Genomic DNA, 15,876 nt, shown 5'->3' on the forward strand with positions numbered 1-15,876 from the left:
AGCTCTATGAATAACTCCCCTCGCAGCAGTGAATGGCACTTTTCTTTCCCACAGTATTACTCAGCCTACACACCCCCAACATGGCAGGGTAAGCAGCGAGGCCAGGCGGTGGCTGAGCGCCCCTCTCCAAGCCGCCAATCACACAGAAACTGTTAAACGGGACGCAGCGACGGCGAGAAACTCCACTGTTGGTGTGTGGCACAAAGACACGCTCACATTCTTTGTAACTGCCTCTCTGCTTCATGCTTTTCAAAATGTAAATGATCTACTAATGTATTTAATGATGCTGGAGACAATTAACTCACAGTGATCTGTCCTCACTGCACTCCAGTATACAATAACTTCCTAATTACAATGGTTGTACACCAGTGAGTGTGAAGTGTCACCGAAAAAGTGTTGACCGCAGCTGTTTCACGGTCATCCAGGGGCTGGTATGACTGCTGACAATCATGTGGCCAAATGACAAGTCTGTCCTCTCTCTACAAAAAATGTCTATTACGTCATTTTGAAGTAAAGCTGCCTGGTAATACAGAGAACTGTCCCAGTGTCCCACCTTCTTAAGTCAACACCAGTCCTGATTTCACGCTGTTGATTCTCCACAGCCTCGGACTCCACACGTCTAACCATCTGTATGTGTGTGTCTTCATGTGTCACCATACCACACACGACTGCCTTTACTTGAATATGTGTCAGCGTCCACAAACTTGTTAAAAATTAACCCAGGGTGAATTCAGTTTCTATTAACATTACATTAATTCATCCCCTTCGTTTTATTGAATGAATTAAAGAGGCAGTATTTCACATGATGCACTGTTCATTGGAAAACAACACCATTGCTCAATTCAAGATATCAGAGAGTAAATTCTTATATAAGCAACACTATGTTGACACTTTAAAGAAGCACACTTGAAGTTTAAATCATCTACAGATCTTAATAAAGCCACAGGGCAGCATAGACTCTGAACCTTGAACAAATGAAGGGATGTTGCTTTACTTGGTCAAAGCTGCTCGGACAATATCACCACCTTAGCAACACATCTGCCCATGCAGTACATGCTTTGTTTACACTGAAGGGGTTTTTCCACTCTCATATAATTTGACCGACAGGTCTACGTTTGACAGCTCAACATGAGTTTCATACTTTTTGTAAACACTGAAGTCAAATGAATGAGCAGGGCGTTGCTGAAAAATACATTTGTTCTTTTTGAAAGAAAGACGGACAATTTTAAACATTGTGAACTCAATTATCTGCCTCTGTAATTCTGAAATCCTCACTGGCATTTGTGACTGACAAGACTGTGTCATCTCTCAGCACATGACTCAAACGTGGGAGCCTGTTCTGACAAGGGGAAGACAAAAACACAAACATCCCAGAACTGTTTTACATTTCATCAGCAACCCAGACAGCATAAAACAGAGGGAAGCCTTAATAAATCTCTCACTGTGTGACTGCAGGCTCAATATGATTTCCCACTGGGAGCGTAGACTGTCATCAATTTATTGTCAGACACCAGTGAAACTATGTGTCTCCAAAGGAAGGTTTACGCCCTTCCATAGTGTTCAGTGGGAGGGCCTGTCACACCACATCAGAGATTTTAAATCCCCTCTTGTGTAATGTTTTTGGACTGTTTCCAGGACACATGAAAGTTTCTGGTATCTCCTTTACAACACAGATGTCAAAAACAGCTTCAGCAACAGCACACTTGAACATGGAGAAGCGTGAATTTGTCTTAACTACTATCCCTTTTAAAGAGAACAGCTGAGAGTATGTTTCAATCATACTTGAAGCATTTGGTACATTGAGGAACGCAAGAAGGCAAATAGAAAAAAACCCTGTTGAGTCAGCAGACTCATATAAATCACATACTGCAGGGAGAAGTCAGATGACTGTCTAAGGTCACGGTTGCAACTGATCAGTTTACTGAATTGGCATGAACTGGATGGATGACAATGAAGGGAAACATAGTTTCACAAGACCATGAGCAAATGACAGACAACTCAGCAGTGACTTGACTCTTTGTGCATGTTCTTCTTGTCAGTGAAAAGTAGCGAAGGAATGCAAAGTGCAAATATTAGCTGTAGCTAGTCTGTGCAGGAGATGTAAAGTAGGTACTAATGACAACAAAGAGGGAAGATGATCGATGATGGAGATAAGAGATAAATAAACAACACTGACCAAAAAGCATTATATAGTCTCGATAAAAAGGAGACTATTAAAGGTTGCAGACAACCAGAAACCCCTGGAGGGGTATTACAGTGATACCACAAGAGATTAAAAATATATCAGAAAGCACAATGAAGTCCCTGTGAACTCACTGTTGAGTACCACAGACACACAAAAACTCCTCACTGGAAAACTTTGTTCAAAAACTGGCCTGGCACAGACGACTGCTTAATCAGGCATAGGCAGCACACACACACACACACACACACACACACACACACACACTTAATCACACTGCATCTCCTGGATCTATGTGCCAAAATATTGAAAAAACAAACAAAAAAACAAACTAACTAAAACATACCTTCCAGCCTGCGGAGCTGTTGCTGTCTCCCTTGTCCTTGAAATATGGCACACTCTTCACCATCCAGTCATAAATCTGAGACAGAGTTAGTCGGTTCTCAGGAGAACTTTCGATAGCTTTGGTTATGAGGTCTGCATATGACATATTCCCCCAAGCGTTTCGCCGGGAGGAGCTGCTCTTCCTTTGGGCAGCGGCGGCAGCTGCGGCCGCGGCCGCCGAGGGCGACGAACCGACCGGAGAGGAGAGCAGAGGCACCTGCTGCTGCTGCTGCTGCTGCTGCTGCTGCTGATGCGGGAGTTGCGGGTTTGGGTGCTGCTGCTGCTGCTGTTGCTGATGCTGATGTTGCTGCTGATGTTGCTGCTGCTGCTGCTGCTGTGGAGGTTGCTGGTGGACACAGTTCTCCTGACACTGGAAATCAGAGCACAGGGTGACAGGTTTCTGCTCCGTGAAGTCCTCGGTCTCCTCCAGCAGGCTCAGGTTGTTGATGAACTCGGCGTTGCCGGCGGGCTCCTGCTTCACAGACGGCACCGGCGATGACGTGTTGGAGTCGCCCGGGTTGATAAACTCCGGCCGGGGCAAGGGCCAAGTGCAGGACCGGGGCCGCGGTAACGGCTCAAAATCCGGGTCGATTTCCACCAGGTGTGGCTGCTGGGCCGCTTCCGCCATGGTCGAGAGGTGACGGAGCCAAGTGTTACAATGTCATGTAAAAAGCGGCAAAAGAAAAATAATCTGTCGCGTCTCAAAAAAAAAAAAAAAAAAAAAAAAAGTTGCAGCTTCGCCTTTGAAATGATGTCTCCGGGAGAGCAGACTGTCCGCCTGGGCGCAAACTCTACACTGACACTTACATCCCAAGCCGGTCAAAGTCTGAGTCAACGCTGATCATAACGATGTTTCTAAAACAACGTGAAAAAAGAAAAGTTGTGTTAAGTGACCACACACTCGCACACACACATACACTCACACACACGCACCGGAGCCACTGCTTTGTTGTTGTTGTTGTTGTTGTTGTTGTTGTTATCCAGTCGTAGTGATGTAGAGCCCGCGTCCCGTCCAGCCTGTTGACTCTCTGTGTTGTACAGCATGTGAGGACTTACTGGAAGTATCATTAAGCGACTGACACCGCCCACATTTGATTGACACCCGAAGAGCTCCAATGAATAACACCGAAAGACTTGGCTGAAAAAAAAAATCCTTGTTTTCATTCTTTCGCCTGGCAAATATGTGGCTGAAAAAAAAAGTTTTTCTCTCAGCTGTGTTTCCCTCTGTTTGAAAATATGGTATCAAGTCTCAACTCCAAAATATTTCTTTCTTTCTTTCTTTCTTTCTTTCTTTCTTTCTTTCTTTCTTTCTTTCTTATATTTCTAACATTGCTGCTTTTTTTTATGAAGCCTATTTTTGTCATCAAGTTCAAATCAAATTCATGTGAAAATATCTTCTTTTTTTAATAAATCATTTGCAGAACGACATTCATGAGAAATTATAACAACTGATATCTCTGTCAAATACTGAGACGCAATGAGACGGTTTTCTGAATTAATTTCCCACCCCGACAAATGCTGCTTGTGCTGCTGCACTGTATAATCACAAGTTAAAGTGAAGAATTTACAAATAGGCCTACCAGGTTTTATAAAAAATAAAAATAAAAAAAAGATTAATCTAAAATCAAAACTTTAGATAACATTGATAATAGTCCAATGCATAATAAAGGCAGAGTTTAGAGTTTAAAGAAAGAAAGAAAATGCAGCTTATAGATAAAACAAAAGCATGTTCATTCAAAGACATGAGGATAAATGGAGTCTCAGTTATAAGTTAATGAACCAAGTTAGCCTCTGTTCAGTTTGTAAGAGCTGGTTCTTGATGATTTGATGGAGCAGAGCTGTTTCACTGTCCTCAGCTAATTGTGGAGTATACTGCCATCTTGTGGTAATTTGTATTAGAGCCATAAACAACCGGCCTCACATCTCTTCCGCATTACAGTTTCCCGGGCCATTTAGGGAGCATGGCAAAGAATAACGCTGCACTCAAATATATGATTTAGCTACATATTTCATCATCGATAGGTTTTTATTGTTTAAGCTATTCTCTGCTGTGATGTCTTAGTTTGTAAAACATCTTCTAATGCTTTATAATCTAACCAGACAAGTGTCAAGTCAGTGTGTGTTAAAATAGAGCATGTGGCCTACAGTGCTAAGTTTCAAAATAAAGCTGATTTCTTAAATGTCTTGTTTGTCTTTACTGAGAGCAAATATAAATCAAACATTAGGTGGCAACAATAATAACAGCAGTGTCAGCAACCATGTTAAAGATAAAACATATTGTTGTCGATGAAGCAGTTTAATTTTACCCTGAAAAATTATCACGCTTTAATTTTGGTTTTAAGAACAGCCGTTTCCTGTGTCAGTGGGACTTCCCCTGTAGAGTTTTGACTAAATGAGCTTAGTGCGCACAGCAGGATCCACTTGTAGTTTACAGACTGACTCCATAAGGAAAACGAAAGCGTGTTAAATTCCTATAGCTCAATTCAAAGCGGACATCTGCTCCTGAAAGTATCACTCTCACTTTGTCAGTTGAGATGCTCGTGTTGATTTATTTTTTGTTGGGGTGTTAACAAGGTCACGGTCATCCTCCTGTGCCACATGGAGCTACGTGTTGTGGCATAGTGTGTTTCTTCAGAGGTGCACTCAGAGGGAACATCACAGGTGCGTCACATAGTTATTGTGCTGTGATATATGACACATTTAATTGCACATCATTAGAAATGTAACTTTCTAACATTACTATTTTTGCGTGGACAAAGGATGGCTCCACACCCTGTGATCCAGGCCATCATTGACTTCACATCAGGAGCAATAGGTGGGTTTGTCTGGACACAGCAGATCATATGGAGGAGGTAAATGGACTGTATGAGAGCTTTTCTTAAAGCATAGGTCTCATTCACCCGTTCACACAGCAGGCAAGGGTTCAAGGTCTTACTCAAATACACTATGACACGGAACAATGGCTGATGAGACTATGGAGCCTCACTAACTAGTGATTCACCACCACAGTTTTACAATTATTTAAGTTTGCAACCTCCCATTGTTATTTTCTGCCTTTTAGATTTTTCTTTAACTTATAACAATAATATAGCTAGTGCTTAGACACTATTAAATACTGTGAAACACTTCCAAGTATGAGAGAAGCTGTGATGTCAGAGAGCATTATTAACCAAATGTTAAGTAACCTATCATATCATATAACATCTTGTGAGAGCCTGACTATTCAAGTGTTTTAACGGTTGAGTGGATTTAGACACTTCCACTGTGATAAACATGAGCTCAGCTGTATCTCTGTGAGTGGACCCTCCATCTCTTGTCCTCTTTGCTCAGGTGGTACAGCCTGTGTGCTGAGTGGTCAGCCTTTTGACACCACAAAGGTGAAGATGCAGACGTTCCCCACCATGTACCGCGGCTTCATCCACTGCTTCATATCGACCTTCAGACAGACGGGACTGACTGGTCTCTACAAAGGCACCACTCCAGCCCTCATAGCCAACATCTCGGAGAACGCTGTGCTCTTCTTGAGTTATGGCCTTTGCCAGGATGCAGTCCGCTTCATTACCAGGATGGATAAAGGGAAAGAACTCAGGTCTGACACTGATATTTCAATCATTTCTTTAGGTTTCCATCATAAGCTCTATAACTGGCTATGGGGATGATGAACAAATCATCACTCCCTGTGCAGTTCATGTTTTTGTCCATCTAAATGAATTATGTCAGGGACACTTTAAGGGCTGAGATATTTCTTAAATACTAGTTATATGAATATAATAACAATAACAATTAATAATAATAATAATAATAATAAATGGCAAAAAAAAATCCTTAGTTGCATTTCCTGAAGAAAAAGTATGTGAATGCTGAAGTCTGGAGCAATGCTGAAAAGGCTGAGGCTATAGAAAAGTAAAACTGTTAAAAAGGCAAAGAAACATCCTACATTTATAAATACAACAGATGAAGAGGTGGAAAAATGTAAGTTTGTTCAAATAAAGTAGACTACAATTCTAATAATTTGAACAAACGGGAGTGTACTTACATTACATTACCGTACCATACATACTAACTATCATGTACAGGACTGATCTGATCTTGTCAGCCAATAGCGAGTGGAAGACATGTCATGAGGCATGCTTCAGTATTAAAATTGTAATAATAATTACATGATAATCAGTGGTATGGGACTTTTCAGTGAACCATGATATCAATTAATAATAATAATAACTTTATTTTTACTTTATTTCTATTTTTACTTTTCAAAACAAAGTTACAAAGTTTTTAGAACAAAAACCGAAATGTTGCCAAACTGCCGTCGGCTGATGTTACACTACGTAACGTTACGTCTGTCCATCTGTCTGTCTAAAACACCTGCATCTAACCTTGCCCTTCCTCAGAGAATGCCGTGGTGATTTTAACCGTTGGTGCTTTTTAAGGTAAAAAAAAAAAAAAAAAGTTAGAAAAAAAAGGCACCTCTGCTTTTCTCAAGATATCAAGATCAACTATTAAGAGTTTATGGGCAGCTGGATTGGCTCATAGAGGCTCATAGTTTAAATTATGTCAGTCTGCCTGATTATTAAAACACATTTTCTTAAATACAATAAGTTTGTCTACAAATATGGAGAAGGTCATGCATGTAGACAATAATTTGTGGACAGGAGGATGATGTAAAGAGAAAAATATCCTAAATTTTAACCTGTCATCAATAACTGTTGAAGATATCAATAAGCTGAATGAAATGCTGAATTATTAATGCATTGATGAAGTTATCACCTAATAAAATGTTAATAATATCAAAATGGATCACAATGAATTCAAACAAGTAATGTTGCTTTTCCATCTTTACAACTACAAGTTAGATTACATGTTGGAAGTGGCGATGTTTTTTCCAGCTTTAAATGTCTTCTGTTTTCCTGAGGCCTCATGCTGACCCCATGCTTGTGGAATCTAAGTAGGCTACAGTGTTATCCTCACTGCAAACCACTGTAACCAGCTGAATATTTGACATGTTCTGACTTCTTAGTGTTACACTGAACAGTGAGCAGAATGAGTACAGGCCACAGAATGTGATCATTATTTTTTTTTGTTTTTAGATTTTTGATGAGAATGCATCTCAATGTTAGAAACACTTGATTCTGAGAAATGTCACAAGAAGGTGACTTTATGCACTGAAGAACTCTTTCCATGGGATCAGGCCCCGAAGTGTGACTGTACTCCCAGAAAATCATCTTCGGTACATTTGTAGGATGCTTTTCCATTTAGTGCACGTAATTTTCAAAGACATTTGTGCGTCAGCAGACTACACCAGAGAAAATGAGTTCTAATTTGAGGTCATGATAAGGAAGAATTTAGTTTTCATTGTAAAAGATCTTAAACGTGGTGGTCCTCCTGTACACATGCTAAAATTGTTAATGTTTATTTCTTGTTTGACCGCTATCCCTTGCTCATCAGTGACATACAGAAGGCATCATCAGGCTCTTTGGCCTCCGTCTTCTCTGCCATGGTCTTATGCCCCACCGAGCTGGTCAAGTGTCGCTTGCAGGCCATGCATGAAATGGAAGCAACTGGAAAGATTGCAAGCGGACAGAGGAGGTCAGTGTGACCAGAAGGAGACAGAACATGTTAACATGTTTTCGCTGATGCACTTTTGACTGTGTTGTGCTTTGTGGTGTGACTTCAGCACAGTGTGGACGGTGGTGAAGACAGTCTTGAGGACCAATGGCCTCCTGGGTTTCTACCAAGGACTGACGTCCACCATCGCGAGGGAGGTGCCAGGCTACTTCTGCTTTTTTGGGGCCTATGAGCTGTGTCGGTCTAAATTTGCGGAGTACATGGGCACAGACAAGGATGGTATAGGTACGGTTATATTAGGTTTCTTGAGGTGTTTTTCAGTTTATGATGTGTTGATGTTCTTGCGATCTGCTTCCACTGAGTAACTCTTATCCTTGCAGGTATTCTTCCGCTCATGTTCAGTGGTGGATTTGGTGGAGCATGTCTTTGGTTGACGATTTATCCAATAGACTGTGTGAAGTCCAGGATCCAGGTGTACTCCTTAGCTGGGAGACAAGAGGGCTTCATGAAGACCTTCCTGGCTATCATCCGCACTGAAGGTAAGAAATGATTGTTAATTCTAAATCTGAAATACACCTAAGTGGATATGGATCACTGGTTTCTCAGATACCTCTGAAGTTTCTACATCCGGACCATATTTGCAACTGCAGGGGAGTACAACTTTATATCACATGACCATAATCACAGTCTGAATGGCAGCAACTGTGTAATTTGGCTCTTTACAACCTCCGTTCAGTAGAGGACTGCGAAGACTCAAACATATGCTTGGTGTTTAGATGTGATTTTCTCATTCTGCTTCTAACCAGTTCAGATTCTCAAAGGCAACCTCTGCAGACACATACCCACCACCTTAATGTGTCTTAGTTCAAAAGATGATTCTACAAAAAAAGATGGGTTGCTACAGACATGCTTCATGGTGCTCTTCCAACCACAGTGCCTGTCTTCCCATGTTCGCCTTCCTTCATGAACTCCTCAGGCCATTGCTGGTGTATGTTAGTTTTGGCACTGATAGAAGATGGGTGAGGCTGACATCTGAAAGCATCGGGTTGATTTGAATAATTCCGGCTCCTTGTGTACACACATCAGTGTTCACTATGAGCCAGACCTATTCAAATTAGAGAAAAAATGAAAATAGAGCCACCCTTGAAAAGACATGGTTGTGACACAAATCAGACTTGAATTTGACAAGTTGTAGTAGCAATAAATAAATGTTATAAAGAAGGCCCAACATACTCAGTGCATGTTGAGACAGAAATTTGACATGTAAGTGCACATATTGCAAAAAATCATTAATACATTAACTAAATTTCACTAGAAAAGTCAAATTGTCTGGTGAAATGTCTGTTTTCTCACAGCTGAAAATCAAAACATTTACAGTCACAGCAACATGTCACACCACCCCCATCACCAGCACCCTCTGCTGGTGTAATGGGGAGTTGTGCAGAAGAAGCTGATTTCACTGTATCTGGGGTTTAACACTGTAATTTGCCTTGTTTAAATGCTAAATTAATTACATTTAATGAATGTATTCATGTATGTATGCTTCGCGTCGGGGTTCCATACAACCTGTCGGGGTTTATTTCTCCATAACAACCTCCGAACTATACATTATCCCTTACGTAATTTAGACTTAAATAGGGTCAAAATGTACATCAGCAGCACTGTTGTTCTGACTTTGCTGCAGTGTGCGGATGCCTCTTGTAACTCATTGGCACAAACCTGGGCCTGACTCATCTGTGGGGAATAACCTGTTTGACTGTCTCTTTTCCCCCAGGGTTCACTGCTCTGTACTCAGGCCTCACTCCTACCATGATACGCACCTTCCCTGCCAACGGAGCCCTATTCCTCGCTTATGAGTTTAGTCGCAAGTTTATGATGGAGACAGTCGGTACTTGACGAGGAGGATCTTTCTACTGACTAATGACTTTACCAAAAGCTTTATTGAATCTCTATATGCTGAGATTATGCAAATATTGGTGTATTTGGTCTAATCATACTAGAATATCTTGTGAACAACACAAACACTCCACCTCACAACACATTTTCCAGTTAATGTTCACAAAACATTGTCAGTTGCTGCAAAGAGTCTGGACTACCAGTTCAACCTGTTCTCCAAGTTGTCTAAACCACACCAACAGTTACATTACACTGTTCAACTGATGCAATATTATTTTTTTCCTTGGGTTAGCCTACTATGGAAAAGTTATTTTCTTGTTGTATCTCTATTTGTTTCCTTTGTTACTGTAACTGCTTGCCTGAGTTTCTCATCCTGACCACAAGGGGACCCCATTTACACTTGTTCTCAGCCTATTTCAAAACTCTGTCATCTGTGCTTGAACACATGTTTGAATTGTGTGTTTTTGTTCCCAAGGAATTAAATCTTTAAAAGAAAACCTGGAGGAAGTAAATGTGTTTTGGTCTTTCTTATAAATAATGTGAACAATTGCAAATTGCAATATATTCCAATCACAAAATGTCAGTTCTAAAGTGCACATTAGATGTTTCCTGCTGTAGACGCCAGGATCACAGTGTGTGTCATACTATTCAAACTGTTCTCTGCAAGTGTCCAAAGGGGGCAGAGTGAGTCAGTTGTGTGTAGCATCTTGGATACAGATGGCATCCATGTGCCAATCATCTAGTGAGCTGCCTGTCATGTGACCATGTGACAGTCCATTAAAGGGAGCTCACTGGAACTTTCTGGTTATGAGTTTCTCACATGATTGTTCACATGACTGTGTAGCTCAAATTATAATAGCTCTGTACAGCCTCACATCGTGGTCTCTACTGTGCAGTCATCTGTGTTGCCACTAATGACTACTGTTTGGACTAAAATTGCTCTGTTACACAACAGCTGTGATTAATACACAGAAAATTTGATCTCTTTTTATAGTTTCCCTTCCTCTTATTTTATGATATTCCATACAATATATTTTACTTAAAATATATAAATATGTTACTGTCAGAACGTTTCTCTTGAACTTTTTGTTTAAATGTGGGTAAACTTAAATAACCAGGAGAGACATGAACATGATCACACCTCCTCCTGTTCCATCACAAGATCTCATGTTTCATGACTTGGATGCCACCTATTGCTTATTTATAAACAGCAGGTGTCGGACGTTAATGTTCAAGTCTAATGAAAAACTATAAGCTTTCCAATACAGTAGATAGATGCTGGTTTAGCTGTGTGGTTCATGTTACCTGAGTCACACACCATGTAGGAGTGTGAGCATGTGCATGTCTCTGGCTTATTCAAATGAACAGGTGATGTGGGATAGGGGGACAGAACACACCCCTCAGGGAGTGGAGACAGGTAAACAAGAGCAGCTCTGGTTCACTCGCTTCATCACGCAGAAGGGAACGTATCCTCACTAATGATCTCAACAACATCCAGCACAGCAGACATGGTAACACAAGGTAAACTGCAGATCAATGCTGAGGACCATGTGGAAGGTAAATCCTTTTCATGATCTTTAATGCTGAATGCGGGAGATAATACTGTAAATGTTTAAGGGCCCTGGGGGAGGTCAGGTCAGGGGAGTCTGTTTTTAAAGGACCCTGAAAGACACGGAACACATCATCGATATATAATATTGTGCATAAAATTGCATATAGATATAGTAGATAATCATTTTTATACATAGATAATGTTAATATTACTGATATATGGGAAGAAGGAAAATACTGAAAAAAGATTGAAACAAAAAATCAATTTGTTAGTAGCCTAATTGTTAGTAATTCATTAAACAATAAATTGAACATTAAGCATAAAAAAAATCACTTAATCCTTATGTATTAAGCACACTGACATGCTATTTTCACTCACAATGTTAAGTTTGATAAGGTTCACATACATCTTAACTGGGACAGACTGGAACCCTCCAATAAGCCCTCTGTATTATTATATAACAATTTAAAATGTTCTTTCTAGTGCTGAAGCACTTTGTTGATCAATCGTTTCTTCAGTCAACAGAAAATGTTTTGTTCTGTCCCGTTGCTTGTCATTTATTAAGCAAGCATGCCAGTGACTGGTTATGTGGGGATTGTGTGTTATCTAAAAGTGTAAATACAGTGTAAACTGATTTCAGTATAAAACACACTATAGTGTCTGTAGGCTATGTTTGACCTCTCAAAATAGTATATATATATATATTTTTTTTAGTCATTTTTCTACTATATTTTGACATTGTACAGAATAAGAATAATGTAAGAGGAATTACTTGAAAGGTTGTGTTGGTGATTCAGTAGTTCTTCACAGCACAGTGATCAATAACACCATTAACGATAAATAATAATGAGAAGAGTGTGTCCATGGCACCTTGCTGCCTGACTGCATGAATGTTTGTGTCAGGTTTGACAAAAAGTGCCATCCCACTGGACCATATTAAAGGTTATAGCTACAACTTTTTCATCAAAAGGATTAATTTTTCAAAATAGTATAATAAATTTTGTCGGGTCCGAAATATATAAATATTTACATCTGGTTACATTGGCAACGTCGGCATGGAATGATCTCTGTGGCAACAGCATTAGAATGTTGATGTTGTGTCTACTGCTGTAACTGGCAACCAGTAAAATGGAAGGTTGGAGTGAGAGCAGGCAGTGTGAGTTCTACACCTACTGGCCAGGAGGAATTAAACTTGTAGCTAACACCTTTAACTAAGAGTCTTAAATGGGTGCCGTGGAAAATTATGCAACATACTGTACTAAAATGTGTATTTGTGACTTGATTAGTTTCCACTGTTTCAGCAGATAAAAACTCTGGGAGACTGGGATGTTTCGGTTGGATATTGGTCCTCATATCCATGATCTTTATCACAGCAACCTTTCCGGTCTCACTATTGATGTGTGTTAAGGTAGAGTATAAGTTCATTTATGTATACTATTGGTCATTATTCAAACTCACCAAAGGTTCCTTAAGTGAAAGGACAGTCTAAGGAATGTCTTTTATTTTACTCACTTACAGGGCCTGCAGTTTCTTTATCTCTAACTCAATAAATGGATTAATTCCATTCATTCATTTCAGTTAGAGAGAGTGGATATTTCATTGATTTACAAAAATGTAATATCGACAGTGTACAGTGACTTGAGTCAGTAAAACACTCAGATGTTGCACATGGTGACTCCAACATCGAAAAGGATGAGTGGTTGAAACAACTGATGGCTGGCTGATGTCATGAGATAATTTCTCTTTATCTTCACTGATTTGTTTTTTGGTCATAGTTGGTTCTTTGTGTGGCTGTTTGTGTCTCTAACATGCAGATTGTGAAGGAGTATGAACGAGCTGTCATTTTCAGACTTGGACGAATCACAGACAGGAAGCCTAAAGGTCCAGGTTGGTCATTTTACTATTGTGGTATATTGACACTATACACTTTCCTCATCTCATCCCAGTAGAATTTCTCCAGTATAGGATGGTCTAAGTGGTTTGCCAGTTCACTTGTTGACTGTTATTGATACATACTGTAACATAAATCAGAATCTTTATTTCTTTGCAGGACTTTTCTTTGTCCTGCCCTGCACTGATAGCTTTGTGAAAGTTGATCTAAGAACTGTGTCCTTTGACATCCCTCCACAAGAGGTAAGTTTTTTTTTTCTTTCTTTCTTTCTTTTTTTTTTGCCTGATCTGGATTTAAATCATATGTCATGTGTTTCCCTGTTAAATGGGTTTTCCATGGAGTTTTTCTTCATTCAATGTGAGGGTCTTAGGGCAGAGGATGTTGTTATGATGTCATGTGAAGCCCTTTGAGACAAACTGTTTGTAAAAACGGGCTATACAAATAAAATTGCCTTGCTCTGCCTTGCCAAACTCCCCTGCATTTTCTGGGGTTTATAAAATGCAGTCATCATTTTCCTGGATGATGACAGATTATAGCAGCATCATAACTGCAACTTTTACGTTTTTTTTTTTTTAACCTTTGCAGATCCTCACCAAAGACTCAGTGACAGTGTCTGTGGATGGTGTGGTGTATTTCCGTATACACTGCCCAATCTCGTCTGTTGCCAATGTGTCCAGCGCACACTCATCTACACGCCTGCTGGCTCAAACCACCCTGAGGAATGTGCTTGGTACTAAAAACCTTGCAGAGCTGTTGTCTGACAGAGAGGGCATCTCAATCAGCATGCAGGTGAGGATAAATTGAGAGCAGTTCAATTTGGTTGAACATAAAACCAAAATTCATTTATGTTCTCAATTCTGATTTGTCAAGGAGAATTTTAGCCTTCATTAAAGGAGTGTAATATTTACTTCATTACCCTTTATATTTTCATTTCAAGGATTTGTTTGCATTTTGACCAGGTGCAAAGTATGTATGTGTGAGAAGAAAGCAGAGCCAGTGTGGAAAATCTGCTGCAAATGTTTGTCAAAAAAACAAAACAAAGGCAAACCCACTGATCTTTTCATGGTCCGGAAAACCTGAACAGAGATAATGAGCCCAGACCGTGACATAGTGGAGCTGCAGCTGATATTGATTTGGCTGCTCGGTTAGAAGTCCAAGACAAGCAGACACAGAGCTTTTCTTCTTTACTCACCCAGCACTTATTGAACAACATTATCTTCATGTTGATTATGAAAATGAATGATGAATATAGGGCAGATATTCATCCTCAGTTTGGCTCTGTTTTGGTATAAACCAACAAAAAGATATTTGGATATTTCATTGTAATATTGTTCACGAGTTGTCATTAACTTGTGGTGTTTGGGTTTATCAAAGCTTGTTTGCATAAACTGCCATCTTCTTGAACGAGAATAAATTCACCACAAAACCTAAGTGAGCTAAGCAAAGTCTCCACAGCACACAAACAATGGTTTGCTGATTGGATTATTTGTCATTTAATATTCCCCCTGCAGGAGGCTCTGGATGAAGCCACTGATCCGTGGGGTATTAAGGTTGAGCGTGTGGAGATCAAGGATGTGAAATTGCCTCAACAGCTGCAGAGAGCCATGGCAGCAGAGGCAGAGGCCACCCGGGAGGCCAGAGCAAAGGTGAAAGGGGCGATGGAAGATCTGATTTCATTTCCTCTATACCTTTTAATCATTAAAAAGAAAGTTTGCTGAGCGGGAACATGAGTTGGGACAATGACCGTCTGTCTGTGTTTCAGATCATTGCTGCAGAGGGAGAGATGAAGGCCTCAAGGGCTCTGAAAGAAGCCTCTCTGGTGATTGCTGAGTCACCCTCTGGTCTCCAGCTGCGATACCTGCAGACGCTCAACACCATAGCAGCAGAGAAGAACTCAACCATCATCTTCCCTCTGCCCATAGATATGATGCAGAATTTCATGCAGAGGAAATGATGAATCTCAGAGAAAGGAAGTCATATAATATTATGTCAGATTTGTACTATTATTGTTATATTATTACTATTATGAGCTTCAGTGATATCTCTTATAAATGTGGTCCAACCTCTTAAAGGGCAAGTGTGTCAGATTTTGTGGCATCTGAATACCACTCACCTCTCCCTTTTCATGTGTAAAAGACGAACACAGTGGCCCTCAGGTAATGTAAAATGTTTTGTTTGTCCATTCTGGGCTACTGTAGAAACATGGCAGTACAATGTGGCATGTTCAGTAGAAAAAGAACTGTTCACTCTAATCTAATACAAACACAATCGTTTTTAGTTTCAAGTGATTATATTCTAATGAAACTATAATTATGAACATTATAATATATTTCTGCCACTAGATCCCCTTAAATCCTACACACTGATCCACATTATTTTTCATTTATTTTTTACTCAGACAAAAAA

The 15,876-nt window shown here is 40.0% G+C and overlaps 3 protein-coding genes across 3 annotated transcripts in view; 2 read left to right on the forward strand and 1 right to left on the reverse strand.

The window, feature by feature from the left end:
- foxo1a (forkhead box O1 a) overlaps nucleotides 1-3,603 on the reverse strand; it is a 28,750-nt gene extending 25,147 nt beyond the window's left edge. The window contains exons 1-2 of the mRNA XM_085795942.1: nucleotides 3,500-3,603; nucleotides 2,529-3,421 (exon numbers count right to left, since the gene is read on the reverse strand). Coding sequence (XP_085652068.1) covers nucleotides 2,529-3,194 — 666 coding nt within the window. The 5' untranslated portion in view covers nucleotides 3,195-3,421; nucleotides 3,500-3,603. The remainder of the gene's footprint in view (nucleotides 1-2,528; nucleotides 3,422-3,499) is intronic.
- A 1,688-nt stretch (nucleotides 3,604-5,291) lies between these two features.
- slc25a15a (solute carrier family 25 member 15a) lies at nucleotides 5,292-10,077 on the forward strand. The gene is made up of 6 exons (XM_085795943.1): nucleotides 5,292-5,381; nucleotides 5,897-6,155; nucleotides 8,012-8,152; nucleotides 8,241-8,416; nucleotides 8,512-8,670; nucleotides 9,906-10,077. The coding sequence occupies exons 1-6, from the start codon at nucleotides 5,327-5,329 to the stop codon at nucleotides 10,025-10,027; spliced, it is 912 nt and encodes a 303-aa protein (XP_085652069.1). The 5' UTR covers nucleotides 5,292-5,326; the 3' UTR covers nucleotides 10,028-10,077.
- Nucleotides 10,078-11,395: 1,318 nt separating this feature from the next.
- Nucleotides 11,396-15,446, forward strand: stoml3a (stomatin (EPB72)-like 3a). The gene is made up of 7 exons (XM_085794483.1): nucleotides 11,396-11,584; nucleotides 12,884-12,987; nucleotides 13,394-13,466; nucleotides 13,630-13,712; nucleotides 14,056-14,259; nucleotides 14,982-15,116; nucleotides 15,233-15,446. Exons 1-7 carry the CDS (start codon nucleotides 11,506-11,508, stop codon nucleotides 15,422-15,424), a joined length of 870 nt encoding a protein of 289 aa, XP_085650609.1. The 5' UTR covers nucleotides 11,396-11,505; the 3' UTR covers nucleotides 15,425-15,446.
- The last annotated feature ends 430 nt before the right edge of the window (nucleotides 15,447-15,876 follow it).

The sequence above is a fragment of the Trachurus japonicus genome, chromosome 13 (assembly GCF_045865225.1).
Source record: "Trachurus japonicus isolate A0001 chromosome 13, Traja_1.0".
Lineage (NCBI taxonomy): Eukaryota > Metazoa > Chordata > Actinopteri > Carangiformes > Carangidae > Trachurus > Trachurus japonicus.

Coding starts and splice junctions, on each gene's coding strand:
- stoml3a (XM_085794483.1), top strand. CDS start 11,506: ATGATCTCAACAACATCCAGCACAGCAGACATGGTAACACAAGGTAAA. Junction 11,585..12,883: donor TGCTGAGGACCATGTGGAAG/GTAAATCCTTTT, acceptor CTGTTTCAGCAG/ATAAAAACTCTGGGAGACTG. Junction 14,260..14,981: donor GCATCTCAATCAGCATGCAG/GTGAGGATAAAT, acceptor TTCCCCCTGCAG/GAGGCTCTGGATGAAGCCAC.
- slc25a15a (XM_085795943.1), top strand. CDS start 5,327: ATGGCTCCACACCCTGTGATCCAGGCCATCATTGACTTCACATCAGGA. Junction 5,382..5,896: donor CTTCACATCAGGAGCAATAG/GTGGGTTTGTCT, acceptor CTCTTTGCTCAG/GTGGTACAGCCTGTGTGCTG. Junction 8,417..8,511: donor CACAGACAAGGATGGTATAG/GTACGGTTATAT, acceptor TTATCCTTGCAG/GTATTCTTCCGCTCATGTTC.